Here is a 27,294-nt window from a genome sequence, read left to right on the forward strand (position 1 = left end):
GTAGCCTAAGAAGATTAACTTTATTCAGTAGTATTCAGAATTCCCCAGTGTCCCCTAAATGTCTTTTATAGCTGATACTATCATTGGTTTTGATCTAGGATTCAATTAAGAATCATATATTGTATTTATTTTTATATCTTTTTTATCTTCTTTATAACAGTCTATCCTTTTTTTTCCAAAAGCATTGACCTTTTTTTGAAGGGTCCTAGACAGTTCGTTTGTAGCTGTTGACTTTTGGGGATGCATTTAAAGGGCACATAGAAATGCAGACATACAGAAATGCCGGCCTGAGGCACAAGAAAGGTCCTGTATGGTGCTGAGTCTCTCACTTTATATCCATGTTATTGTGTTGACCGTAAAATAACGGAGCAAGTCAGATGGAGATATTTGGGCCAGAGATAGATTGTGCATGTTTGAGGAGAGGGCTTTTGAGGGAATCATTGAAATTTTTTGGCACCGCTTACTAAATAGTTGATTTTACTATTTATGGATGATTTTTCACTATATTCCATTTTTAAATTTATGCTTACTAAGGTTAGCTGTGTCAGATATCAAAGAAAACAGCACATTCTCCCATATCTCCTCCAGTTCTGCTTTTAGATCTTGTGCCCCCTAACTGCATTTGATAACATTTCAAACTTTCATTTTTGGAAACTGTTGCCAGGCAAAATTAATGTTAACTATTCCAATGGGTTTGAGCATGTTTCTCATTTTGTTTGGAAATCCAAAAGGCACCTCCTTTTCCAGATGCTCTTTTGAAGTGCCAGAACCTAGCCACTTACTTTATCTTCCTTAAACCTTCTTGGTTCCCAGAACGGGAATTATCTCCCGCCCTTGTCATTCACTTGGGCTGCGATAGCAATTACAAAGAATATTGAGACATTAGGAATATATTTTATGCTTGAAATGAATTTTTAATCTACTCAGCCCTAAAATAAAGACCAATTTCTGACCTCTTCTGGTAATATGGTAGAATTTAAAAAATATGCCTAGTTTTATCTCATCTTTTTTCTTACTAGCTATTTGCGCTTTGTCTCAAAATTTGTCCAGAAAAGGCCAGTTAAGGAAAGACAGCAGTATATTGGAAAGTAGGCCTGTTGACTTTGTTGTGCTGTTCAAACCACAGGTCCCAAGGGACACTGCATCTGGTGACTTAAAGCCTTCTGGTCTTTACCACTGGGGTACTCTGACAAGAAAAGGGTAAATGAGAAGAGATCACACCTGGTTTTTTGGGTGGCTTCTTTGGTTCTTTTTTACCAGTGTCCTTTTCGTATTTATATGTCCTGCTTTATATGTATTTATATGTATTATATTTATATGTATTTATATGTCCTGCTTGATGGTCTTTCCCTCTGCCTTCTTTCCTCATGTCCCACTCACTGCCATAACCAGAGAACAGTATGGGCAGATATCTTGGGCTCTCTCCACACTCCCATTCTTGAACTAAACTACTAATTTCCTTTCTGTGGAGGGAAATGAAGTGGGATGGTAGTGGCCTAAGTGAGGAAGAGTGACCTAAAGCCAGTGGCAAAGAGAATAGTAAGCTTAAGTATAAACCTTCATGTTAGAATTAGGACTCTGGAATCCCGAGAAATCTCTGACCACAACTATATTCCACATCACGTTTGTTAAGTGCGGTGAGAGGCTCCACAGATATAGGCTGGCCACCTCAGACTTAGCCTCATGGACATGCTGTTTGGCGGCAGGTGTTGGTATTCTGGTCAACTTCTGTCATGACACACAACTTTCCATGTAAAGTAAGAAGATCATGACTGTCAAGTGTGACCAAATAAGGTCCCCCCCCAATGGCAGGCCTGCACAGCTGATTTGGGAAAGATTCGTCTGCCCCAGATGAAGGTATTGAAACTGAAGAAGGGAGGAGGAAAACCCCAAAACAAAACCTGAACAACAACTAGCAGGGGAAGGTAGGCAAAGCCTGTGCATGAAGCGGGCTTAGTCTTTCCCCCTCCTCAGACTGCAGTATAACTGGTTGGCAATTTCTTTAACACTCAGCAACTACCTAAATGTTATATGTACTCACAACAAAGTCAGTGGCGAATTGAAACTTTGATGATTAAGAAACACTAAAGGAAAGGCTTATTAGATGAGGTGAGTTTTGTCTTTCGTAAAAAAATTAATTCATTTTGAATCAAACTGTCGTTCATCATAACATTCAACAAAAGTGTTTTCCTTTGTTTTGATCATGTGTGCTGTAATAGTGAAGTTCACTGCCAGCACTGGCATGGGGTAGCTCCCTTGGACAGAGTCCACAAGCCTGTACTTGTGGGCAGGAAACAGATTTTGTCAGCAGAGGGAATTATTATTTCTCTTGAATGGGCCAGTTTGTCTATTTTTTTTCTATTTTAAAACAATTGGATTATTTCTTTGGAAGACTGCTTCTCTACCTCACAGAAGAAAGTTTTGTTTGTTTTTTTTTTTTGAGAAATCTTAAAAGTATTAACTCGATGCTGTTGAACAGGGCTGCTCTCTTTAAAAACGAGAAATTTGGGCTCACTTCAGCAACACACATACTGAAATTGGAAAGATACAGAGAAGATCAGCACAGCCCCTGTGCGAGGATGACACACAAACTCATGAAGCGTTCCATACTTTTCCTAAAATAACACTGTATGTGAACAATCCTGGAATTAAAATGAAAATACTTAATTAAAAAAGAGAAACTTACTTGAAATAACGTAGAGAAATTGTAAGAGTGCAATTTGACAAACTGTACAGGCATTTAGATCAAGACCCAGAAAGCTTCTCAGAATACAAGAAGAGCCCTTGTGGCTCCTGAACAGGCACTACCCTCAGAGTAACCTTGATCCTGACTTTAAACACCATATATTAGTTCCATCTCCTTTTGAACGATATCTAAATCTTTTGTGCCTGGCTTTCACTCAACATATTTGTGAGATTCCATGTTGTTCAGTATAACTGTAATTCCTTTATTCTCATTTCTTTGTAGTGCTGAGGTTTAGTTCAGGGTTACATTGAACCTCTAGATAAATTTGGGAAGAATTGATATCTGTATAATATTAAGCTTTCCAACCCATGAAGATGATATAGTCGTTCTTGTATTGAAAATTTTATAATTTTCTTGGGTATTGCAGTTTTCAGCTGAGGCATTCTATATGTCTTTTATTAGATGTGTTCCCAGGTGTCTGATGTTATTTGTTGCTATTATAAATTTACTTTTTAGATTTCATAGATCTACAGAAATTGTTCTTTTTCATATTAGCCTTGTTGCTATTCATCTTCATACATTAGCTTATCAATTCTTCTGTTTTGTGGATACTTTTATGTTTTCTATATATCTAATGAGGCCATCTGTGAATAGTGACGGTTATATTTCTTTCTAATCCTTTTGCCTTTTATTTATCTTTCTTGACTTATTGCATTGGCTAGGATCAGGCCTGATTTTGTAAAAAAATTTAAGTGTTTATTTTTGAGAGAGAGACAGACAGAAAGTGAAGGGGGAGGGGAAGAGAAGGAGGAAGGCCCAGAATCCAAAGCAGGCTCCAGGCTCTGAGCTGTAAGCACAGAGCCAGATGTGGGGCTGGAATTCATAAACTGCAAAATCATGACCTGAGCTGAAGTCAGATGCTTAACCGACTGAGCCACTCAGGTGCCCCAGGATCAGGCCTGATTTTTGATCACTGTGTCAAATAGAAACATCTCCCAAGGAGTTCTCTAATACGTTAAGTTGATTGATCTGTGGAACCATAATGTCTAAATTTAAAATGGTGTTATGCTGGTCTACAAAGCAATACATTGTACTTTATGGTGCATATCCACAGATGTGGGCTTAAGTCTAATCAGATAGCTATCCTTGTCTTTCATACCCCTGACAAGCAGAGGTATAAACCCCATATTTATATGGGATATATAAATATCCCATATATATTTGTGCATGGATCCTTAACAAGAGTTCTTGTATTCCAGTAGGAGTACTGACAGTTCAAGGTATTCTTGCCTCATAGGTGGCTTTGAGAGGGCATTGTCTAGAAGAAGTTTCAGGAGGGACAGGACATTTGGGGAGAGAGATGGTATCCATGGTAGCAATGTGGTATCTGGCCAGTCAGTGGCTGACTATGGAAGATACCAGGTCTCCAAAGTTCCTGCAGTTGTCTAAATAAGCAGAAGATATTGGCCAACTGGAATATAGAGGGGAGAATGAGATCTTTTAAGTAGAATGATCAGCAAGGACTGATCATAAGTAAAGGCTACTGAAGTCAAGAAATGTTGGTTGCTAGTAGGAGTGAGGGAGGGATTCTGGGCATTTTAGTGGCCTAGGGATAGGGAAGATGTGAGTTGAGTGAACGTAGCTGTATCAGGTGTGCCTCAGCTGAAGAATGCAGAGTAAACATGAGGATACAGACCCTGAGAGTTGGCAGAAAGTATTCTTCCGTTCTCTTCTCTGGTGTGGCTTTCTTCTCCATCTCTTTCCCTATTTCTTTTCATTCCTTTTTGATTTAGTCTTTTTCTCTCAGATTCCCTCTAGGAGGTAATATGATAGAAGCCTAAGCAGTATTTAGGTGGGAATCCTGACCACTTACAGCTATGCGATGTGACAGATTACTTACCTTCTTGAATCTGGGTTTTCTCATCTATAAAGAGGGGACACCGGAAGTAGCTTTCTTATTGGGTTGGGAAGCTCAAATAAAATAGCACACGTAGGAGCAGTTTGGTGCAAAGTTAACACTAAAGGGTCTGTCCAGCTCTCTGTCTTGTGATCTGTCTGCCTAGTTCTTTTCCAGAGGTTAGTTCTTACTTGCTTTTTTCTTTGTTCTAGAATACTTTCTCTCAACCAGGTATAATGTGATATTTTTGTTTTTGTTGAAAAAAGATTTATGTACTCTATTTTTAATGTACAAAGTGGGGGAGTGAAATGTCTCCCATTTCTGTCAGTGCAGTGGATCACTGAAATGACAGAAGCTCCTGCTTTCTCTCTTCTCTAATAGCAGTAGCTCCAAGACCTTGAGCAGTTACTATCATTCCTTTGGGTCTCAGTGTCCTTAGAAATGTAGGGGCCTGAATGAAGTGAACTGTGAGGCCCTGTGAGGTCTAACTATAAGTGCCTCTATGAGATAATGCTAAAAGTCAGATTCCTCACGAAATTGTACATGCCATGAAGAAAGGGCCACGTCTGACAGGCATACCATCCTGTCCCCAGCATCTCTAGGATGCTTGGCCCATAGAATATGCTCAGTGAATGGATGAGTGGAGAATGAATGAATAAAAGAATGAATGATGTAATATTTACAACAACGAAGGTGTTGCATATTCACCAGGAATTGTTGTCAGGGTACCATTGGCTTTATGGGTCCATCTTCTGTAACTCTGAGCTTAAACTCAGAATTTCTAATTGTAGACAATGTTTATCAACTTACATACTCAACTTTTTTGGCATTTCTTTTCCGACTTCCTCCAGAGTTCATGATCTTTTTAAATTCCAATTCATTGCCATGCTTTGTAGTCCTGGGTCTCTGTCATCGTTTAGTAAGTTGCCTGTGCGAAGTTAAATACACTATTTTTGAAAGCACAGTGTATTATTACACAACATCATAGCACCATCTGCAAGGTGCTGTGCCATTTTCTTTATTTCTCAAGGCAGCATCACATATCTCATTTTACAAAGGAGGGAACAGACTGAAAGCAAGGAGCATTCCTTGGGCTTCTAAGTTCCTGCTTTAAATACACCACTATCTCTGACTAATGCATGCCATAATTAGGTTCCTTCACACATCCCCTGGCCCAGCAGTCCCTTTAGAGAGCTGAGCCTTCTTCCTCACCACTCCAGCGGCCTCTAATCATTTTCTTGTCAGGGATCTGTGAAACTTTGAATTCTCACTCTGGCCATGTTCTACTTTCTTTTCTCTCTTTCAAATGGTTCATTCCTGGGGAAAAAGTGTTTATGACTAACACTGCCTTGCCTTGCAGGGAGATGCAGCCTTCAAGGTTAAGAATTAATTGGAAACATAATCTATTCACTCACTCATTGTCTTAGTCCATTCAGGCCGCTGTAACGAAACACCACGGGCAGGGTAACATAAACAACAGAAATTTATTTCTCATGTTCTGGAGGCTGGAAGTTTGAGATCAGGGTGCCGGCATTGTGGGGGTGAAGGCTCTCTTCTCATTTTGTCCCCATATGGCTCTGCCCTCATGACCTGATCACTTCCCCAAAGCTCTCTTCCTAATATCACCACATTGATTAGGATTTCAACATATGAACTTTGGGGGGACACAAACATTTAGACCAGAGCACTCATCAGATATTTCCTGACCTCTTCCTTTGTGTAGAGAACATAAGATTTCAGATAAGAAGACAGTTTGAGGGTAGTAAAAATTACCATATACTTTACAGCAAATGATATGATTCATACCAAGTACTGCATGGATTAGAAGAAACCAAGACTGTAGATTTAGCTGGCAGTTTAGCTTCTCTTTCAAAATAGGTATGTGCGTTTCCTGAAGCCATTATAAAATTATTCTTTCTGGACAACTCTGGTTTATCCTCTGGTGTTAGTCTTGTCAGAAGGACTGGCCACTTATTGAATAACACTGTGAAGACATTTCTAAAAGCTGAAATAGGAATATTGAGTGATACCATAATTGCTTACTCTCTAAACTTAGGAAAAATAGTGATGATAAATGATTTTCTTTAGATAAAGAAAAGTCGATTTTTCAAGGATATGTAACTTTTGTTTACACTGGGGCATCATCACCTTTCCTTATTATTTTTCCAAAACTTCTATGGCATAAGGCTAATGAGAGGTAAGGCTATGAATGACAGAGACAGTACTGAGAACCACCAGAATATTCACTGTTTTGGAGAAGTGCTTTGTTTTTGTTTTTTAAAAAACATAGTCTTTTCTTTTTTTTAATGTTTATTTTGAGATGGAGAGAGTGTGCATGTGGGAGGGCCAATGAGAAAGGGAGAGAGAGAATCCCAAGCAGGCTCCATGCTCCCAGCTCAAACCTATGAAACGGGAGATCATGACCTGAGCTGAAATCAAGAATCCGACACTTAGCCAACTGAGCCACCCAGGTGCCCTGAAGAAGCGCTTTCTATGTCAGTTTGTCTGACTCTCCCTTTTCATTTACTAATAACATTCTAACAACAAGCTTACCCACTTTCTGTGTCTAAATGTCCAAAAACATTTGATAACAATTGAGGGTTGACCGCCATGATGTCACCATCAAAAAATCATGAGACTCTGATGACTTCTAAATACAGTCTTATGGTTTCAAGCTTATTTCACGTATTGAGGAAAAGCAGTTGGCATTATATAGGAAAGGAAAGATAAAAACCTGTCCTTTCGAGTCTGTCATTGGCAGGACTTTGCTTTATACATTTATCATCTGTGATAGTCATCTGTCTCATTTGCTCACTTCTGAGACCCACATTTGGGGTTGGAGAAGGCACCTGAGAAATCAGTTGGCCAGAAAATTGTTCAGTCTAAGCAGAAGAAAACATGAATTTAAGCTAATTCTGCTTAATAAAATCACTAAGAATTAACCAAATACCTGAAAGTATATTAGGAATAAGCATTGAGTCATACAGAAATTTAAGTGGGTCACCAGGGCACTGACTGTGGTTAGCTATCTAATGAGATCTTTGATACACTGGAGAGTAATTGACACAGAACTTCACTCCGCCCCCACCCTTCAAGATAGCTGGACAGAGAGCAGCAATTCTAACTCATCGGTAGAAGAGAGCCCCCAAGGTGTGTCATCCTTTAGAGTTTGTTCTTCTACCTTGGGTAAAATGCCCTCTAAAATGAGTTAGCTCCTAGATAAGATAGAAAAGGCAAACCGGGTTTTATTTTGTTTCATTTTGCTACCATGTAAGTCACCTTGGTTTGAAAAACTTTGCCCTCCCAGAATCACATATGGAATATGCACTTGACTTCCAAACATTATGCAAAGCTCTTGTATTATTTCATTAGTTTTGGAAAAGTAATTGGCTCTTATCTGAAAGGACTGATTATGAAAACCTGCCCTTCCTGGTTGGTCGGTAGGAAAGGCACAGAGCAGACATGAGCACAAACGCACGAAGGCGTCCAGGACTCGTCCTTAGGCAGTTAGCCTTTCCTAGATTGTGGTTTGGTCCATTGTTGTTCCTTTGCTTTTAAATTTTTTGAAATTTCCTTAAAGTTGACGATTTCTTACTCCGAGCTGATATTCAAAGCTGCTCGAGGAAGGACTTTTAAAAAGTCATCTATTTAATTTATATGCCTCTGCGTAAGGAATGGGTTTGCCAGGGCAGCCTCAAGCCTTCGATAAGCTAATGTGGAATGTCCACCCATGTATTTTTGACTCTTCTGTCCTTTTTGGAAACAAAATTCTTCCTTGGTGTTCTATCACACCTGCATTCTTCTTGACGAACCATTACCTACAAGAATTTTTAAGGGTTTCAAAGCCTCTGGGAAGCAGACCCTACACCAAAGAAATTGGGGGAAAAGACATGCCTATTCAAAAGTGTCAGATGATGATTTCTGACTGTAAAGAACGTTTCATTGGTTTTAGATGGAAGGCTTTGTGCTTAAGTGTTTGGCTTTCTCTGGCATGTGACTTGACCTGACTCCCCAAGAACAATGAGCTAGTTACAGGGTTTGCAGAAGGAAGCATTGTGCTCCCTGTTAATCAGCTGTCCTCCCTCTGCTCCCCCCTATCCCTCTTGTGATTGCAGTGGTGCTTCATGCCCCACCTCCAACCAAGATCAAACGGGAGCTGCACAGCCCCTCCTGTGAGCTGTCGTCCTGTAGCCATGAGCAGGCTCTCGGTGCTAACTATGGAGAAAAGTGCCTCTTCAGCTATTGGTAAGTGGAGCCAGAGCAAGGCTGGCCAGAAAGGAGCCGTGGGGCCCACTGTTTCAAGCACTATTCAGCAGCCACTCAGCGTAGCATTCCCTGACTTTCATGGCAACGTAATCCCTTAGGTGTAGACCAGTCCAAATGGGGCTTTTGTGCCACACATAAAAAGTAAAACTGTTAAAGTGGCTCCATGGGGGAACTGAGTTCATGGGGTACTGAGCCACCTAAGGGAAAGAACCTTGAATACGGGGATATTTGATCTGTGGCTTCTAGGGAGGGAATATATACTTCTTCATGTCTGTCTTATGTTAATGTGAACTTTAAGCACCAAAGAAGTAATCTTCAAATCAGAATATATGAAAAAGTCCCAAGGCTTGTGCCCTTTACTTAGGAATATCCAGGCCCCAGGAATGAAGCTTTAATTTTAAATCATTCTTTGCTCTAGAAGATAAACATAGATCTGCCTGAAAGGGGGAGAAGAGCCGTTAATTCAAGTGATGTTACAGAAGAAATTTGTCTGCAACAGAGATTCTGACTTCTTCCTGGGAACCCTGGAATACTTGGGAGAGTGGGCCAGAAGCCCCCCAGAGCATAAAGTCTCCCCCCATCCATCCATCCCTACACACGCATACATGGAGAATTCTTTTAGAAGGGGGAAAAAGGAAACCGGAAACAGAGGCTAAAATTATCTTTGAGAAGAATCACTAGAAGTGTTAAACAAATCTTTGTGACGCAGTGTGTTTGTCACTTTTCAGAGGTACAAATATTCCCTCGGGGCTGCCAGCAATTTAACTATGTTAATGCTGTCATTTCCTGGCAACATGGACTGCAGCCTAGCCTCGCTGTTCGACTGGACCTGGTGGCCATTAATGGCTTCATTGCAGCTTAACGGTTCCTTCTCTTTTTCTGTTTACAGTGCCTATGATAGGAAGCCTCCCTCTGGGTTCAAGCCATTAACCCCTCCCACCACCCCCCTGTCACCCACCCATCAGAATCCCCTGTTTCCCCCACCTCAGGCAACTCTGCCCACCTCTGCACATGCCCCTGCAGCTGGTCCAGTACAAGGTGTGGGCCCCGCCCACACCCCTCATTCGCTTCCTGAACCTGGACCACAGCAGCAAACCTTCGCGGTCCCCCGGCCACCACATCAGCCCCTGCAGATGCCAAAGATGATGCCTGAAAACCAGTATCCATCGGAACAGAGGTGGGTACTGATCTGGGCTGCTTTCACTGCCTCCATGCCCTCCACTTTACCCTGTGGGGAGAGAGGAAGCAGGTAGTCGTATTTACCAGGTCCCCATAAAGACCTCATTGCATCGAAGCACCTTGTGAGGTAAGCACCTTGTGCATAATAATATGAATATGACCTGTTCTTGAGGCACTCCGAATGCTTTATGAAGTAGATTAGGGGGAGATCATTAGTGCTATGCCCCCATTATGGAGGTCGAGGAGGAGTGGCTTGACCAGGATATACAACCTGCTGACCTTTCCTGAGGACAGGTTTCCTGGCTCCTCACTTTATCCCACCTACTAGAATTGAGACTTGGCTTAAGCTTCCCATAAATACTTTATTAACATTTTGCTTGCATATTACGGCAGGCTGCTGAATTACAAAAGGTATTATTATATTACTCATCTGATTTTAACACATTTTAACAGAGAATTAGCTAAAGACCTTATTTGTAATTACTTACTTTTGAGATAGGAATCTCCTGGTTTCATTCCAGGTAAGTAGTTAGTTGTACATTCGTAGTAAGAAAATTGATGCATCAGGAGTAACTTGCCCAGAGTCATTCATTTGTCAAAGTCCCGTAGAAAGGTAACCTACTCTACAAACATCAAACTTAACGTGTTAGGTCCCAGTCTTGTGAGTTCACAATCTGGTATGGTAGAATTTCGTGGCTGCTTGTGGCCTTCCTTTATATAGGGTGTTCCAGGGACCTGTTTTTTTCTTTCAAGTCTTTCTGGGATGTATATAGGTGAGGAGTCATTGGGGAGGATGTTACTGAAGGTTGCAAGATGGTGACTGTTGCATTTCCTTTCTTTCTTGTTCTGCATCCGGTGGGCATGGAGATGAGGGGCAGGAGAGGGAGGAGGGAGGAGTCTACCTTCTCCAGGCCTGGTCCAACCCACATGCCTCCCAGTATTTCCTCAAGGGTCACTTTATTTCTAGATGAAATACAGAAAAAAGTAAGCATTCTTTTCTGGTTCTGATTCCCTTCCCCAACACTCCCCCCTACCCCCCGCTGTGAAAGTCACCCTAAAGAACTACATAATTTGGCTGGTTAGTCTTTATTCCCCTTGTGAGGCCAAGAGCCATGACCGCCAATGATACATAGGGCCCCAGGGGGCCAGTGCTGACTGGGGGCTGGCCCAGCAGTGGGCCCTGGTGTCAGTAGAGAGCCCATCTGAAGGAGACGGCCACCACGAAGCTTTGCCAGTTTATTACCTTGTTAACAGCCTTGCACTTCTTCAGGAGACTTTGGAAATGTGGATTTTTATGTAGAAATCCCAGGTTGTGTGGTTTTTCTTTTCAAGTTGGCAACGAACTCCAATTAAAAACAACAGCAACTCTTCACAGACTAAACAAAACCTCTCTGGGCAGAATCACTCTGCGGGGCTGCCCATTTGTGAACTCGGGCCTGGACACCATTTTTATTTCAATAGTTTTTTTGTTTTGTTTTGTGTTTTTAAACAGTATCTTCCTGATTTTTCTGCAGGGATTTTTCAGTAAGGAGGAGGGATGAGGTGGAACATAGATTTGGTATTTGAAATACTTAAACGTTGTTCTACCATGTGTAAGGGAAAATTACTTCATGTTAAATCTCTTTGATTCATAGTCCTCCCTCAATCCCCATTTCTTAGCCAGGGGGGCTTGTGTAAAGAGAATGTTTTTCCCCTGGCAGACAGGAAGCTGTAGTCTCAATGGTGAAGTAGGTATGTCACCAGGCTACCCGGCCCCCTCCCGGAACGGGGAGGTTTGATCCCCAAGATGTATGAGTGTCTGTTCTCAGGTGTCCGGAGAGAGACACCTGACCAGGGACCAGAAACCAAGTGTTTCTTTTTAGTGGGGATTCCTCCCTGAAATCTGCCTGTCTGTCTTGGATTTACCTCCCCTACCCTCTGCCATTGGGAATATGGGTCTAGAATAAAAAGACTTCGCACACACGGGCCGGTACAGAGATCCTTGAGAGAACTGGGGTAAAGGGCAAAGTCCTAAATCGACAAAGTAAAAGCAACACTGAGACACTTAGTCCTCTACCCCAGGGCCCTGTCGTTGCAAAGTTGCAAGGGTACAGGAGTGCCCATGGGCTTACTCAAGATGCAAATTCCTTCCTCTACCCTCGATTTTGAGTTTGGTGTGTCTGGGGCATGGCCTGGATACTTCAGTCACACTTTGAGAAATTGCCTGTGTGATATTTATGTGATGCAAAATACATCAAAAACGTGGCAAATGATTTTGCTTGTAGATACTGAGAGCACACAGAAAGTGAGGCAAACTAAAATCCCTGGTCTGATTTTGTGAAAGTAATAGTAATTGCATGTGTGTGAGACACAAGCTTAATAATCCCACCTCTAATAATTGTTAATGCCTGCCTGAAATGGGGTAGATTACGTTTTTTTTGTAGTTTGTCCTTTGATAATGTTTTATTTAAGCAAAATCTAAGAATATTACTTCAAAACTAACCCCCTAAAAAGTAAATGGTATTTTGCAGGACAGAAGGAACTACAGTATCATTTGAGCTTTTTATTAACAATCCTGTAACCAAAGCAGAGTAAAATACACTATTTCATAGATAAGAATCTTAGGCCTCAGAGCAGCTAAGGGCCTTCCTAATGGTCACATAGCCAAATACAGGGGCCTACATTTAGAAACCAAAACATTAATTCATAACTGCACCATTTGTTTTGGTTATGATGGGGAGGGGGGGCATTGCTAACATTTTCTTAAAGTACCAGAACTTTATCCATGTCTTAAATTACAAAATCCTACTAAATTCCTACCTCACTTATCTAAACTCATGTTGTAAGAGGTATCTTTTTTGTTTTGCTCACAGTGTGCCTTATCTCTGCAGTTGAATAAACTTTTTGAGGTTTAAAAACCATGATTTAGACCCTTCTTGGCCTGAATCTTACTTGTCCTCAGTATATGTTTACTGACAGTGATAGCAGTTTGCTAGGATTATACTTTAAACAGTATAATCTTGGCAAAAGTATATTCTTAATGTTCTAAATAATCTTAGTATATAATTCTTCACAACTCATAAGTTATTTTTAGAAGATAAATACTGTATTTGGAAGCCATGATTTATATTCGTGATTTCCTCCCCCACAAGGAGGGGGGAAAAACCATGTAATTTGGCATGTTGAGACATGTTCCATTTATCCTTAAAGACCAGCCACTCCTTGAAGAGTGGGTGTGTTTTTCGTTCAGCCATCCTGATCTCAAAAGTTTTTCATCATGCTGTTTACAATGTTTACATGGGTTGGGTGGAAGAATTTAGAAAATGTTCCTGCCTTATACCCATTGTACTGGTCAGGTATGACTTCATCCTTCATTATACCATTTCTCATTACATCTCAAGTTGAAGGAGCTCCCACAATTCTACTGAAGGGGCTCCACTAAGAAATTTGTCATCGAAGAATTTTGGAATACACTGCTCTCTCACTCGGCATCAAGAAGCAAATCTCAAGAAAAGACAAGATTTGGGGCACCTGGGTGGCTCAGTTGGTTAAGCGTCTGACTTTGGCTCAAGTCATGATCTCATGGTCTGTGGGTTCAGGCCCCACTACAGGCTCTGTGCTGACAGCTAGCTCAGAGCCTGGAGCCTGCTTCAGATTCTGTGTCTGCCTCTTTCTCTGTCCCTCCCCTGCTTACATTCTGTCTCTCTCTCAAAAATAAACAAACATTTAAAAATTTGAAAAAAAAAAAAGACAACATTCAAGAAAGTACTGCTGGTGGAACAATCCTCTACTTGATGTCCCCCAAGGACATCAGAACTGTAATTGGCAATCCTGCTGAAATTGGTAGAATAGAATGCGCCCGAGTCTTCAAGAAAGGGTCAGTTATACACAGTGTCTTCTAAAACAGCAAATAGCCTAACCTGTTTTAGAAAGTTCTCTCCCTCAGTGGTTCTGATCAAGGTTTCAGAGCTTAAAGGAATGAGCTTAAGTTATCTGGAATGGTGATTTGATACGTAACTACTCATTCCCTAAAGATGCTATATAGATGAGACTTAATCTATACAAGTCTTTCTGTTGTTTGTACTTCCTCTCTTAAAGTCCATCCCCAATAAGTTGCCATTCATTTTTGTCCTTTAGATTTTGTAGTTTTTAGAGAGGGAGGAACTGACTGTGAGTCATATTTGTAGCCTGGTCTGGAATGAAGTGAATGTGTCTGACGCATCTCCTCTCCACGCACTGCTGTTAATAGCATGTTATGTGTGGCAGCACACATTCACTTTGGGATCCAAAACGGAGTCTTAGAGATGCTTAATGGAACCTTCTATGACAGGCTGAATAATGTACTTCTGCTGGTTACAGTGTGGGGTGTTTATAATTCTGAATCTTAAGAGGGCTTGTTTTTATCATTTCACCGTGTTTACTATAGTGGGTTTATTTTTTGGTTACCTTTTGTGAAGCTAAAGGAAATTTCCTTCTATTCCTAGTTAACTTAGAGTTTTTAATATAAATGGATATTGAATTTGATCAGACATTGTTTTCTGCCTCTATTGACATGACCAAACAAATTTTCTCCTTCCATTTCTTAATGTGGTGAGTTACATTGGTTTATATGCAGTCAGCATTGTATTTGTGTGATAAATCCAACTTACTGGTTATGTGTTACCTTTTTTATATTGCTAGACTTTGTATTCCAATATGTATTTAGGACTTCTTAAAATTTTTTTAATGTTTTATTTATTTTTGAGAGAGAAAGAGTACAAGTGGGGGAGAGGCAGAGAGAGAGGAAGACACAGAATCCCAAGCAGGGAATCTGCACAGAGCCTGACACAGGGCTTAAACTTGCGCACCATGAGATCATGACCTGAGCTGAAGTCGGAAGCTCAGTTGACTGAGCCACTCAGTATACACACCTGTATTTAGGACTCCTGCCTGCATCACTATCTATGATTGATGATAATGTATAATTTTCCTTTCTTGTATTATCCTTGTTGGGTTTTAGCATTAAAGTAATTCTCATCAGATGGGTAGAGGGTGTCCCCCTTTTTACGTATACTAGAAAAGCACGTGTGAAATTGGAATTCTTTATTCCTTGAATTTTTGGAAGAATTTACCAGTACACCATTTAGGTCTGGTATTTTCTTTGTGGGAAGATTTTTAATTATAGTTAAGCACCTTCACTTTTCTAGTCCTGCTCTGAATTTCTATTTAGTTGAGTGAATTTAGTAAATTATTTTTTCTGGGAAATTTTCCATTTGGTGTGAGTTTTAAAATTAATTGCCATAAAATCTCTAGTCTTTGGCAGACTATCATTTGTCTTTTCAAGAAATCAACTTTGGTTTTGCTCATCCTCTCTACTAGATGTTTTCTATTGATGTCTCTCTGGTCTTACTAAAATAATTTTATTATTTCTACTTTCAGTTTGTTGTTTATCTTTTCCTAACTGCTTTGGTTGGATGATTCACTCGTTAATTTTTAGCCTTTTCTCCTTATAATATAAACCCATAACCAAATAAAACTTCTCCTAAGGCTGAGGTGACCATATATTCAGGTTTTCCCAGGTCATTTATGGTTTACGCCTTACCTGGAAGTTACTGCTCATACCTTTCCTTTTTACTCCCCCAAATGTCTGATTTGGAGAACCAGTTATTTGACTTCCCTACCCAAGTCCTGCTTGAGCTGCATCCTGCAAGTCTGGATTTAAATTAATTCTGATTTAATTTAAAAGCTCAGTTCTAAGTGTTTTCTATTTTTTTCTCTCAATCGTGTAGTTCTTTAAAAATATATTTCTTAATTTCCAAACATATGGGAGTGTTCTAGCTGTCTGGACTATGTGATTTTTATTTAAATACCATCGAGAAGAGAGTATTTAAAAGCAGTGATGGAACAGGACAGGCTCCAGGGTTAGGCCTGGGATTGGGTCCCAGGAGCTCTCACACTTCATGTCCACATGACCTCAGGAAGGCCCTCAAATTGTCGGAGCTTGGGTTTCTTCATGTGAAAATGGAAGAACAGGAGATGCTTCCCACATAGAAACACTGGTGGATTAAATGAAATCATACTGGCACAGAGAAGGCACTCAGTAAGTGCTAGCTTCTCTGACACTTCCACTTTTTAAAGATTGCTTTTATATTCCATAAAGAAGGCTATTAAAGGAATCTTCCTAAAAGGATACAGATCCCACAACTTAGGAACTTCTGTTGCTTCATCGGTTGATGTTAGGTTTTTAACGTGTAAAACTCCCTTTATCTCTAATTTTTTCATCATCACACTTATTAGTGTTGTACATATGAACCTAATACTTTCAGCAGCTGATGCTCTGGGGACATCTTGTATTCCATCACCTTCTTGCTTGCATGTTTGGTGTTGGGAAACCAGACAAACCTCCAAGCCTTTAACGGACATATTTTGTTCCTCATCTATCAATGTTTTATCACAGTTTGGATGGACCAGTTTGCATGTACGCAATGCTGACAGACCTCACAGAGCCCGGAGAGCTTTTGCAGAGTTCTGTGTTGTGCTTTTAGGGAATGTTTGAGTTTTGTTTTGCAACAGTGTCTGGCTCTTGGTTTATGGCAGGAAAATAAACATTAGTGTGAAATAAATGTGAATGAAAATCACATTTCATTCTGAGAAAGGAGAATGGATATTGGGTAGGCAACTATTAGGCTCTGGTGTGTGTGTGTGTGTGTGTGTGTGTGTGTGTGATAGTTTTCTCTTAATTCCTTCATATCTCCCCTTACTTTGTATAGCTTCTGAATTTCGCTTATTGGGGGTAGGGGTGGGGAAGGAGATGGGCAGCTGATGGTGGCGTCTGAGGGTAGTGTACATCGAGAACTTAACACTGTGCCAGGGGCCGTTTTGTGCGTTGGCGTATGTAATCTTTACAACAGACCTTTGGAGAGGTATCCTGGTTGTCCTTACTTTATGGACAAGGACAATGAGGCTCAGAGCGGTTACATAACTCACCCAAGGTCACACAGCCAATAGTGGTAAAGATTGGATTTCTGCCCAGGATCTTCTGCCTCCACAGCCACAGCCTCTTCCCCAGCTCTGCTGCTTTCCTGTTGCATCTTCTCTCAGCCCAAGGGGAAATGTTAAGTACTTGTGTTGGTTTATGTGTCCTCTCCCAGCTGGCCTCAGAACCCAGTGGCACCCATAGCCACTGTGTAGCCTTCATCAAATCCATGCTTTTCTCCTTTCTTCCTCTAAGCATTGTGTTTACTCTGTGTGTTGGCAGCAGAAACTGAAAAGGAAATGCAGAAAAAGCATCTAACGGTTTTCATAACGTAAACCAAATGTTGGTAGCGTGGGTGAGCTCTTGGGAGGAAAGGCGCTATATAAATCTGACAAATAAATAAATAACTGGTTCTTTAAATAAACTGGCACTGAAAAAGCCTTAATCCGTAACCTATTGAATTTAAGCTCACTCGATAGTCCGAAATCTCCTTTTGCTCACCAACTGTGAGTTCACCATGGCCTGAGGAGTTCTCTTGGGATGACGGGCTGGGGAGGAAAGGGAGGGGGTGAGCAGGAGAAGGGGTTTGTTAGGAACCAAGCTGCCTCTCCATCGAAAATGATTGCCTGCCTCAGTAAACAAGAGGCATCTCTGTCATAGCTGTATTATATATACAACACATTCTCAGATACTTCAAAAGGGTTGCGGAAAGGGGAAGGGGTTCAAATGAAGGTCAGTGAGTAAAGTTCACAGAATGTATTTTAAGGACAAGAATGGAATTACTTGACTAATCTCTGCAAATAAAAGCCATATCAACAGCAAGCTCGGAGAGAATCTTTCTCCAAGTATGTCGGTTCCGTGACCTACCCTTAAGAGTCCCTTTGCCACTGCCACTCCCTCAAAACAAACCCGGGCCGCACCATCCCGATTACAGACTCTATTCTGCAGCTCCCAGGCCCTGCACCATTAAAGGACGGCTTGGGGCAGGGACAGAGGCTGTTGGCTGGTACCCATGTGGAAGTCCCTTTTCCTGAAGGGACCACACCAGGCCAACTCTAGAGTTTCATTCTGGAAGGTGAGAAGCTAGGCACTGAGAGGAAGGGAAGGGCTTGGGCCGGCTGCAGAGGCTCCAGTTACAAACTGAGCGGTTCTGGGCCCTCTCGGCGCCATCAGAGGAAGTGATTTGTGGAGGTCACCTTCGAAGGTGCGAAGACGGTGGCAGCAAGGAGAGAATGTACAAGACGGGCACCCCTGTTACTGTTCCTTCCTGCTAGTATTAGGTTTGATTCTTCATAGAAATAAGGCCCTGAGAATATCTTCTTCTTTCTTTTCTTCCCACTTTTTCAGAATTTGCTTCAAAGTTTCAGGTTTGCAGTGTGCTGCTGATGCCTGTGTTCTAAATGTCAAGCCTAAACCCGGGTTTCAAATTTACACTTTTCAAAGACCATGGAAGGGTTTCCTTAAATAACAGCAACCTTGAAAATCGGCATTCCTGATGAAGTTACACTGTAGTGCAGTCAGCGCCATACCGCCCAACCTTATGTAGTTTGTAAAATTTGTTTCATATACTAGACAGAGCCTGATGCCTTTGGTGTCTGGGATTAAAGGATAAGTTTATGTAAAATTGTTTGGTGGTCTTCATGTTGTGACATGTTCTTAGGATGCTGCTTTTGGTAAGGTGGTAAAGACTCACACAGAGTGAGTGTCAGGTTAAACCCTGATCTGAACAGTGTTTTTTCTGCATCCTCATCTCTTCAGTTAAGGATTTCAAATCTTAATGTTCTAGAAATCTGTTGGCCACCTGTTGCCACAGACTGATTCAAATCAAATTTAAATTATTTTACAAAAACTATTAATAGGATTCAAGCTAAATTTAGAGGAAGGCCTTAACGTTACAGGATTCTATTATTGTTGATTTTTTAAAAACAAATGAAATTAGTTCTCAATTTTTTATTTCTCCCCTGAAACTCAGTTCCTGCTTTCTACCTGAGGACATATATTCACAAACGCTTTTCCTTATGCACATAGATGAGTGCCTTGTACGTATCTCATGGACTGACACCTCGCCTTTAGGGTCGCCATCTCTGACGCCTACACTGGCCCTCCTGAAGTCTATGCTAGTGTATCACTGTGTGTGGCTGTGGCAGAAAGCAGACTCTGTGGACATGATTTTATTTCATCATTCCAGTAGCATTTGAGTGGATAATCTACCCCTATCTTACAGAGGAGGAACCTGAAGCCAAGAAAATTTGTCCTCTATCACTTCCCCTTTTACCATGCTGCTTTTCCACAGAGAAAGACCAGTTGGCACACTTTCAGATTTTTCTGACAGCTAAAGGGTATTTTTTAAATAATTTTTATAATTTTTAAAAAATGTTTATTTATTTTTAAGAGAGAGGATAGAGTACAAGCAGGGCAGGGAGAGGGAGACACAGAATCCCAAGCGAGCTCTGCACTGTCAGCACAGAGCCCGACGTGGAGCTCGAGCCCACAAACCATGAGATCATGACCTGGGCCGAAGTCAGACACTTAACCTACTGAGCCACCCAGGCGCCCCTCTGACAGCTAAGGGATATTAATGATACCCAGTTAATAACAAAAGGGTTTTATTGTTCTGTCTTGTTATAAAATAATAATGCATGTTTATTAAACTGTAGATGAGCAAAAAAAAAAAAAATCACCTGAAGTCATAATCAACCAAAGATAAGCAGTATTCACATTTAGGTGCAGATCTTTCCAGGATTTTATATGACACCATACTTTTTATGTTTGCAGAAACTTGATGTTCTTTGTACTTTTCACAGTATATCAAAAATACCTTTCCAGGTTCTTACATGTTTGCAGATTACATCGTATTTGTTGCTTTCAACTAAGTAGCCATATCACAATGTACTGAGCCGTTCCCTTGTTAGATGCTTGCATTGCTGCCCATCCTTGTAACTATATCTCATCATGTCTATGATGTCAGTGCTTTTGATGTGCCAGGCACAGATTTATTAGCTGCCTGTTCATCCTCCAAGTAACCAGGGCAAACCTGTTCTCTCCTAGTACATTGATTACTAATGAACTTGAACTTTTTGTTTGTTTATGATCATTAGTATTTCTTCCTTAGTGATTTTCCTATTTATATTCTTAACCCATTTTTCTCTACCAGGAGATTCATTCTTTAGTGATTTTTAAAGGCTGCTTCTGTCAACAAAATGAACAGCGCTGTATCCATTAGAGATTTTCCCTCAGCTTGTTTTCTTTTATTTAGTTATTTAGTTATTTTATTTATTTAGCTATTTATTTTTTTTATTACTTTTGTTCATTTTATTTCTTGTTTCTGATATTTTCTAACAGTTTACAGATGTTTTCTTTAGTTTGTTTTCTTTTAATTTTGCTTCTGGTGTTTTTCAAACTATAGAAATTTATACAATGAAGAATATCCTTTTTTTTAATATCTTTATTTTGAGACACAGAGACAGAGAACGAGCTGGGAAGGGGCAGAGAGAGAGGGAGACAAAGAATCTGAAGCAGGCTCCAGGCCCTGAGCTGTCAGCACAGAGCCTGATGCAGGGCTCAAACCCACAGACTGTGAGATCATGACCTGAGCCGAAGTCGGATGTTTAACTGAGTCACCCAGGTGCCCGCCAGGGAATATCCATATTTATCTTGATGATTACTTCTGGTGGTATGATGTGTAGGAAGGTTTTCTCTCACTCCAAGACTTTATGTTTTCTATGTATTTACTCCACCATTAAGGTTTCACATTGAAATCTTGAATCCATATGAAATTGATTTTGACATATGGTATGAAACAGGGATCTAATTTTCTGCCATTAATTTGAAATGCTAAAACTTTAGCAAGTAGTAAATTTTAGAATACACTTGACATTTTATGACTTTGCATCCAATTTCTTTGATATGCCTATCTTTCATTCCTTGTATTACTGTTTTAATTATTATGATTTTATAAAATTTGTGAATATCTAATCATTTCTTTTCAACAATTATTTAATTTTTTAAATAAAGTTTAGAATCATCTTGTCAAGTTGATTTTGTGGAGGCATTGCTTTTGCAGAATAATTTTCATTGAACCAGTAGCTTCAAAATCCTAAATATTTTCTCTTTAATTAAATGTTCTTTCTCCAAAAAGAGTTTTAAGGGTTTTTCTTAAAGTTTTTTATTACTTGTTTTTGAGAGAGCGTGAGAGAGTGCGCGTGCACACAGGGGAGGGGCAGAAAATCCAAAGCAGGGCTCAGACTCATCAACTGTGAGATTATGACCTGAACCGAAGTCGGATGCTTAACTGACTGAGCCACCCAGGTGCCCTCAGTTTTAAAGTTTTTATTCTTACATGGCTTACGCATTTCCTGATTATTCCTGAGATTTTATGTTTTTGACTGCTATCATGAGTGGGATTTTTAAATTACATTTTCTAAGGGTGAATTTGCTTTGGTTTTTAAAATCTCATTCTGTCTAAAGGTGAAAGAATGAATGAACTAGTAAATATATGTATATGTAAATACTATTTGCAAATAAGTGGTCTGATATATTTAGGTACATAATCTGGCCCAACTGTACAGACAGACTGTGCATGAAATAAACATGCATGGGAGATGAGAGGCTACCGTGTCCTTGCTGTGATTCTTTTTTGCCGCTCCCTTACTCGAGAGGTCCGCAATATGCCATATAGTTCTGGGAAGAGAGTATCTGCATTTCTAATTCCCAATGCTAAATCATGTAGTTATTTATCATGTTCTTAGTTAAAAACTATAACTACTTTTTTCTTACAGATTTCAGAGACAACTGTCTGAACCCTGCCACCCCTTCCCTCCTCAGTCAGGAGTTCCTGGAGATAATCGCCCAAATTACCACCGGCAAATGTCCGAACCTATTGTCCCTGCAGCTCCCCCACCCCCTCAGGGATTCAAACAAGAATACCATGATCCACTCTATGAACATGGGGTCCCAGGCATGCCAGGCCCCCCAGCACATGGGTTCCAGTCACCAATGGGCATCAAGCAGGAGCCCCGGGATTACTGCGTTGATTCAGGTTAGCATAAAATCATGCCACTCCTTACTTCATTCTCTCATTTATATGTCTGGTCGGTATTGCCTTCTGCGTGCAGGGCTTTAAGGCATAGTTTTATAAAACTCACCCTCCAAGAACTTAGGATCTAGTGAAGCAGACTTGTTGATGCATAACCAAATACAAAACAAAACAGAAAAGCCATCGAATGGTAGGAGGTGCAATAGGTATTCAAAAGTGGTGAGGAGTACACCTCCGAGGCCAAGCCTGAAGCTTCAGTCTTTGGGATGCCTTTTTTAAGACCTGTTATCTTAGGGTCACTGGACAGAGGAAGTACCATTCTGCACTTTAGTCCTGCCCCTAGCTTCATGGCTTGCTTTTTGAATACAGTAGACCCATAAATTCCCAGTGTGAGCGTAAGGAAGAGGGTCCCCATGTAGGATGGGATTCTTTGTGTTCTTGAAATGAATGGCACCTGAGAACGCACCTCGGCTGTCCCTAGCTGTATGGAGTGCTGGGTGCACCATGGAAAAGGCGGTCTTGCTGATCACTTCATGGGATTCACTGCCCTATTGCAGCGCTTTCATCTGGGAAAGTTCCTGATGGCCTTCAGAGGCTGCTTGTACACCAGGGGAGAGGTAACATGTTCGGGCACTTAGGGCACCTAATGACTGGTAATGGGACCTCTTGTCTAGAAATGGAAGTCTATCAGGAAGTTAAGCTGTACTGGGGGCTTTCCCCCTGCCACCCCACCCACTTTCCCACTGATGACACACCTTGCAGGCCAGGCACACTTAGTGAGATCATTAGGGGAAAGGCGGGCTGGGATTCTACAGTTCACACATTTAAAAACTGTTTCCTCCTCTTTCAGAAATTACTTAAACTTTTTCACTCTTTTCTTGCAATTGGTGCTAAGGGAATTTGAGGGTGGTGAGTGGGTTTTCAGCCTTTTCCATTGGTGTTTTTCTTGAAGACTCCTGGGAAGGGTATGGTAGTATGTATTTGAATGGCTTTTGAAAATGGAATAGGATATAGAATTTGCTTTTGGCCTTCTGGAAGATAATATGTAGATTGCTTAATTCAGACAGAAATGGGTTATGGGAAAGCCTGGGGAGGTAGACGTCTAAAAAGGCAGACATCTGTTGCTTTATGATTAAAAAAATTATCAAGTATATAGGTATTGATAGCTTATAAAATTCCCACTGCCTTTCCTTCTGAAGGCTTTGATGTATTTTTCTCAGGAGCAGGCATGACCAGCAACATGTTTCCTTCGGGATTGACATTTTAATCTGTCCTGATGAGTTTTTTTTACCCCAGACCACTCCCTGAATGCAAGCCATTCAGATGTTACCATCTCTGTAATTTGTGCGTCCCAACTAGGCACAACTCAGCACACCAGCTTTCCTCTCCACAGACACCTTGGTAATGGGAGGCTTGAAGAAGAGTTCACTTCAGCATGGGTTTAACTCAACATGGGGAAATGTACTTGCGAACAGCAGTCTCCTCCCTTCTGCCAGCTCTTGTCCTTGCTTCCTAACCTCAAACCCCCTCATCTTTTGGGCCTAAAAAGCACCCTCGGCCATTAGAGCAGAATTGGATGTGACCATCAGCAGTCAAGCAGAGCAAATTGGGAAAGATCTGAAGCACTCCTCTTCCCTCTCCAAACCCCAAAGCTCCTGAGTCCATAGAAACAGAAGGCCAGTCTTGGCCTTTTGAATGCCAGTTTCTTTTTCTACCGTTACCTCCCTCACCGGATTTGGTGTTAGCAAATTTCTAAAATGTTATGAGAATGAAGCATCATTTTTTTCCTTCCTTGTTCTCTTGATTGAGAGTCAAGAGTCCTACTTTCAAATGTGGGTGATAGTGTTCCCCATATTGCTTGTTAGGGTGGTAACTCTTTCCTCCGACGGGACCGGAAAGACGTGTCCTTGGGGGTAGAGGAAGCTCTAGGGGACTTTCCTGGAGAGCTGCAGTTCAACCTGTATGTGATTCACCTGCAGAAACTATTGACAAAGTGTATGTCTGTTTCTCTTCCAGAAGTGCCTAACTGCCAGTCATCCTATATCAGAGGCGGGTATTTCTCCAGCAACCATGAAGGCAAGTAACGTTTTTTAAAATAATATTCAAAGAAGCTTAACATGCTCAGTTTCCAGGCTAAGGTTTGAGATCAGCGGTTAAGCCTTTCTCAAGTCATGAAAATGAGAGCTAATTGATGGTAATCTTCAGTTATTTTGAGGCACACTCCTGAACACAGTGAGCACCACCATCAGTTTCAGTAGTAATGACTCTGACTTTTAAGAGTTTATGGAATAATGTGAAGGAAAAGTTAACCAATCTGGTTTTCACATTTCCATCAAGGAGGTTTTATATGGCTGTATATAACATTCTCAGCCTGACTTGGAACTGGGGGACTGTGAACTGCAAGATCATGACCTGAGCCAAAGCTGAACGCTTACTGACTGAGCCACCCAGGTGCCCCCCAGCTAGGGGGCTTTTAAAACTTTTGGTGTCCCGGCTTCACCCAGAACAAGTAACTCAGAAACTCTGGGTGGGGCTTAGGCTTAGTAGTTTTTAAAGTTCCCCAGGTGATTCCAATGTGTATTCAAGGTTGACAACCACTGTTCTCTAGAGGTTTTGAGGAGGCCTGAAAAGCTAATAAAACAGCACTAGGAAGCATCTGCTTGTATTTGTACGCTGCTTCCGGTGGCCTAGTGAGAGAGGAGACCCAGTGTGGTGGCACTGGGTGCCTGTCCAGCCCTGGGAAGCATGGGCTGCCTACTGGACCTATGAGTGCGACCAGCACAGCTGTGCAGGGCTCTCTTCCAGGTTCCTGAATGTTTCTGCGGCAGCAATTGATGCCTGCAGCAGGCAAACTGGGAGGGAGTGGGGGAAGAGAGGGAGGAAAACATTTTGCATAATTACAACATTTAGAAAGGAGCATGCTCTTAAAGGAAATATTTTTAGTAAAGCTTTGGGCTGCTTACTACACACAGAACATCAGGCGAGTCTGTGTGTTTCCCCCTCCTCTTTCTCATTCCGTACCCTGACCCCACACACATCAGGGAATCTACTTGCAAAGAGACATGCATTCTTCATTGCTCTAAATTACCGTGATGTGGGTTTTTTCCTCCTTTTTATTTATATAGGTTCGACCACAGATGCCAGTTAGTGAAACAAGTGTTTCTGATTGGCATCTGTGATTACTGAGATAGCCGTCCTGCCTTAGCGTTCACCTAGGACCTCTGCAGAGCGCATGAATCTTTCATTTCCACTTGGCTCTTCACACAGGTCCTTCCTTCCTGCCACCTTCAGGGGAGTGGTTAGGTGGTTGTGGCCACAACTGATGTAACTGGTGGTGTAAATTTAACTGACTTAAATTTCACGTAAACCAAGAGCACCTCGCAGATGTTTTAGAGAACCTCGTGTGGCAGAGACTAGTGACCGCAGAGACACCAAAACGACACTCACCGGCAGGCCTTCCTCTGATTTGTTTGACACCCAAATCTAGGATTTCATCTTGATGTACTTTTTTTTTTTCCTGTTTGCTGTGAATGTATTATCCTTACCTAGAAGAACAGTGCCAAAATTAATATGACAAGTTTGACAGATGTGTAAATGTTGAAGGAGCTTATTCGTAATGACTTGACAGTAAAGGCCATTAAAACATCACTGGAGTGTTAAAATCCATGTGGAAAGTCCGGAAATATATAGCTTTCTGGCAGCCAAAGCCAAAAGAAAAAAAAAACCATGAAGGGTTATGTAATTCTTGTTGATAGTATAAAATATAACAGTTTGTCATAAAGTCAGTTTCCTAGTACTGGATTGGAAAATAAATATATCACAGGAGTCGCTGAATCCCTGACTTAAAGGTTTATATTAGAGGAGCGCCTAGGTGACTCGGTTGAGCGTCCAACTCTTGATTTCAGTTTAGGTCCTGATCCCAGGGTCGTGGGATCGAGCCCTGCATGGAGGGCTGAGCATTGAACGTGCCTAATATGCTCCTCTCTCTCTGCCCCTTTCCCACTCTAACAAGCATGTGTGCACTCTTTCTCACTCTCAAAAAGTTAGCATTGGGGCACCTGGGTGGCTCAGTCGGTTGCGCGTCCGGCTTCGGCTAAGGTCATGATCTCATGGTTCGTGGGTTTGAGCCCTGCATCAGACTCTGTGCTGAAAGCTAGCTTAGAGCCTGGAGCCTGTCTTCGGATTCTGTGTCTCCCTCTCTCTCTCTGCCCCTCCCCTGCCCGCACTGTCTCTCTTTGTCTCTCAAAAATAAATAAGAAACATAAAAAAAAAGTTAGCATTATATTTTCAAATCTTTTTTTTAATGGATTCTTTCATACTTATGCAAACACTCGTTGAGCACTTTTGTACAAGGATATATGAGGATACTAAGATATTCAGGACATGGTCCTTATCCTCAAGGAATTTAGAATCCATGACAGAATTTAAAAGAAAACTCTCACATTATCCAATTAATTTCTTAATAGTACTTATCACAATGTTCAATTACTACCTTAATTTTTTTAAACTATCATCTATGGTACATTTATGTGCCAGGAACTACTCTTGGACCCTGGTGTAAAGATAAACAGATCAATGTAACAGAATATATATTAACTCGTTGTATTCTCACACAACACTATAGGAATTACTTTGTTCCCCTGTCTGCAGATAAGGAAGCTGGAGCACAGAGAGTTCATGCAGCTAATCCAGGTCCATCAGTCTGGCTCTAGGGCCCACACTCCTTAATGCTCGGCACTACCCCGGCTCTCAGTCCCCCCCACCCCCACTTTTTATGGTGTGTCTCCACCAGTTGAGATACAAGCTCCATGAGAGCAAGCACTGAGTCTGTCTTCTCATTATCTGCCCCCTTCAAGCACAGGGCCTGACATAAATATTTACTGGGTTAAATAATAAATAAATACCAATAAAATATGCTTTCTTTGATGTTGTTAAACAAACAGAAATAGTGCATAGAGCTGAGAATAATACAGACCTCAAAATAATCTCAGTTTCCTCCAAGCTGGGCAGTGCTTTTCTGTCCCAGGCCTCTTAAAAACGGTGCTGGTCCTGCCAAGAAGAACTTGATCTTGGCTGATTGTAAAGAAAGAACAGCAGATTATTTCTTAGTGTCCTTACCCATGGATTTTTCAAGTCCTAACAAATCCCTCTCAGCATCTAATGCTGGTCCCTCACTGCAGAGCAGCCCGCCCGCCTCTCCCCATCGCATACCCCACACACGCCCCGCACTGCGCGGCCGGGTGAATGGGACGGGACACGTGGTTTAGCAGGAGCTGTGGGGCTCCTCCTGAGGGGTG

The 27,294-nt window shown here is 41.3% G+C and overlaps 1 protein-coding gene and 1 non-coding gene across 2 annotated transcripts in view; both read left to right on the forward strand.

The window, feature by feature from the left end:
• ETV5 (ETS variant 5) overlaps positions 1-27,294 on the forward strand; it is a 59,485-nt gene that overhangs the window by 18,705 nt on the left and 13,486 nt on the right. Inside the window, exons 6-9 of the mRNA XM_029939693.1 lie at positions 8,699-8,828; positions 9,739-10,026; positions 21,741-22,000; positions 24,014-24,073. Of these exons, the coding sequence (XP_029795553.1) occupies positions 8,699-8,828; positions 9,739-10,026; positions 21,741-22,000; positions 24,014-24,073 (738 nt within the window). The remainder of the gene's footprint in view (positions 1-8,698; positions 8,829-9,738; positions 10,027-21,740; positions 22,001-24,013; positions 24,074-27,294) is intronic.
• LOC115293021 lies at positions 2,508-2,614 on the forward strand. Its single transcript, XR_003909294.1, has one exon. It is a non-coding gene; the product is annotated as a U6 spliceosomal RNA (small nuclear RNA).

The sequence above is a fragment of the Suricata suricatta genome, chromosome 5, assembly GCF_006229205.1.
Source record: "Suricata suricatta isolate VVHF042 chromosome 5, meerkat_22Aug2017_6uvM2_HiC, whole genome shotgun sequence".
Taxonomy (NCBI): Eukaryota; Metazoa; Chordata; class Mammalia; order Carnivora; family Herpestidae; genus Suricata; species Suricata suricatta.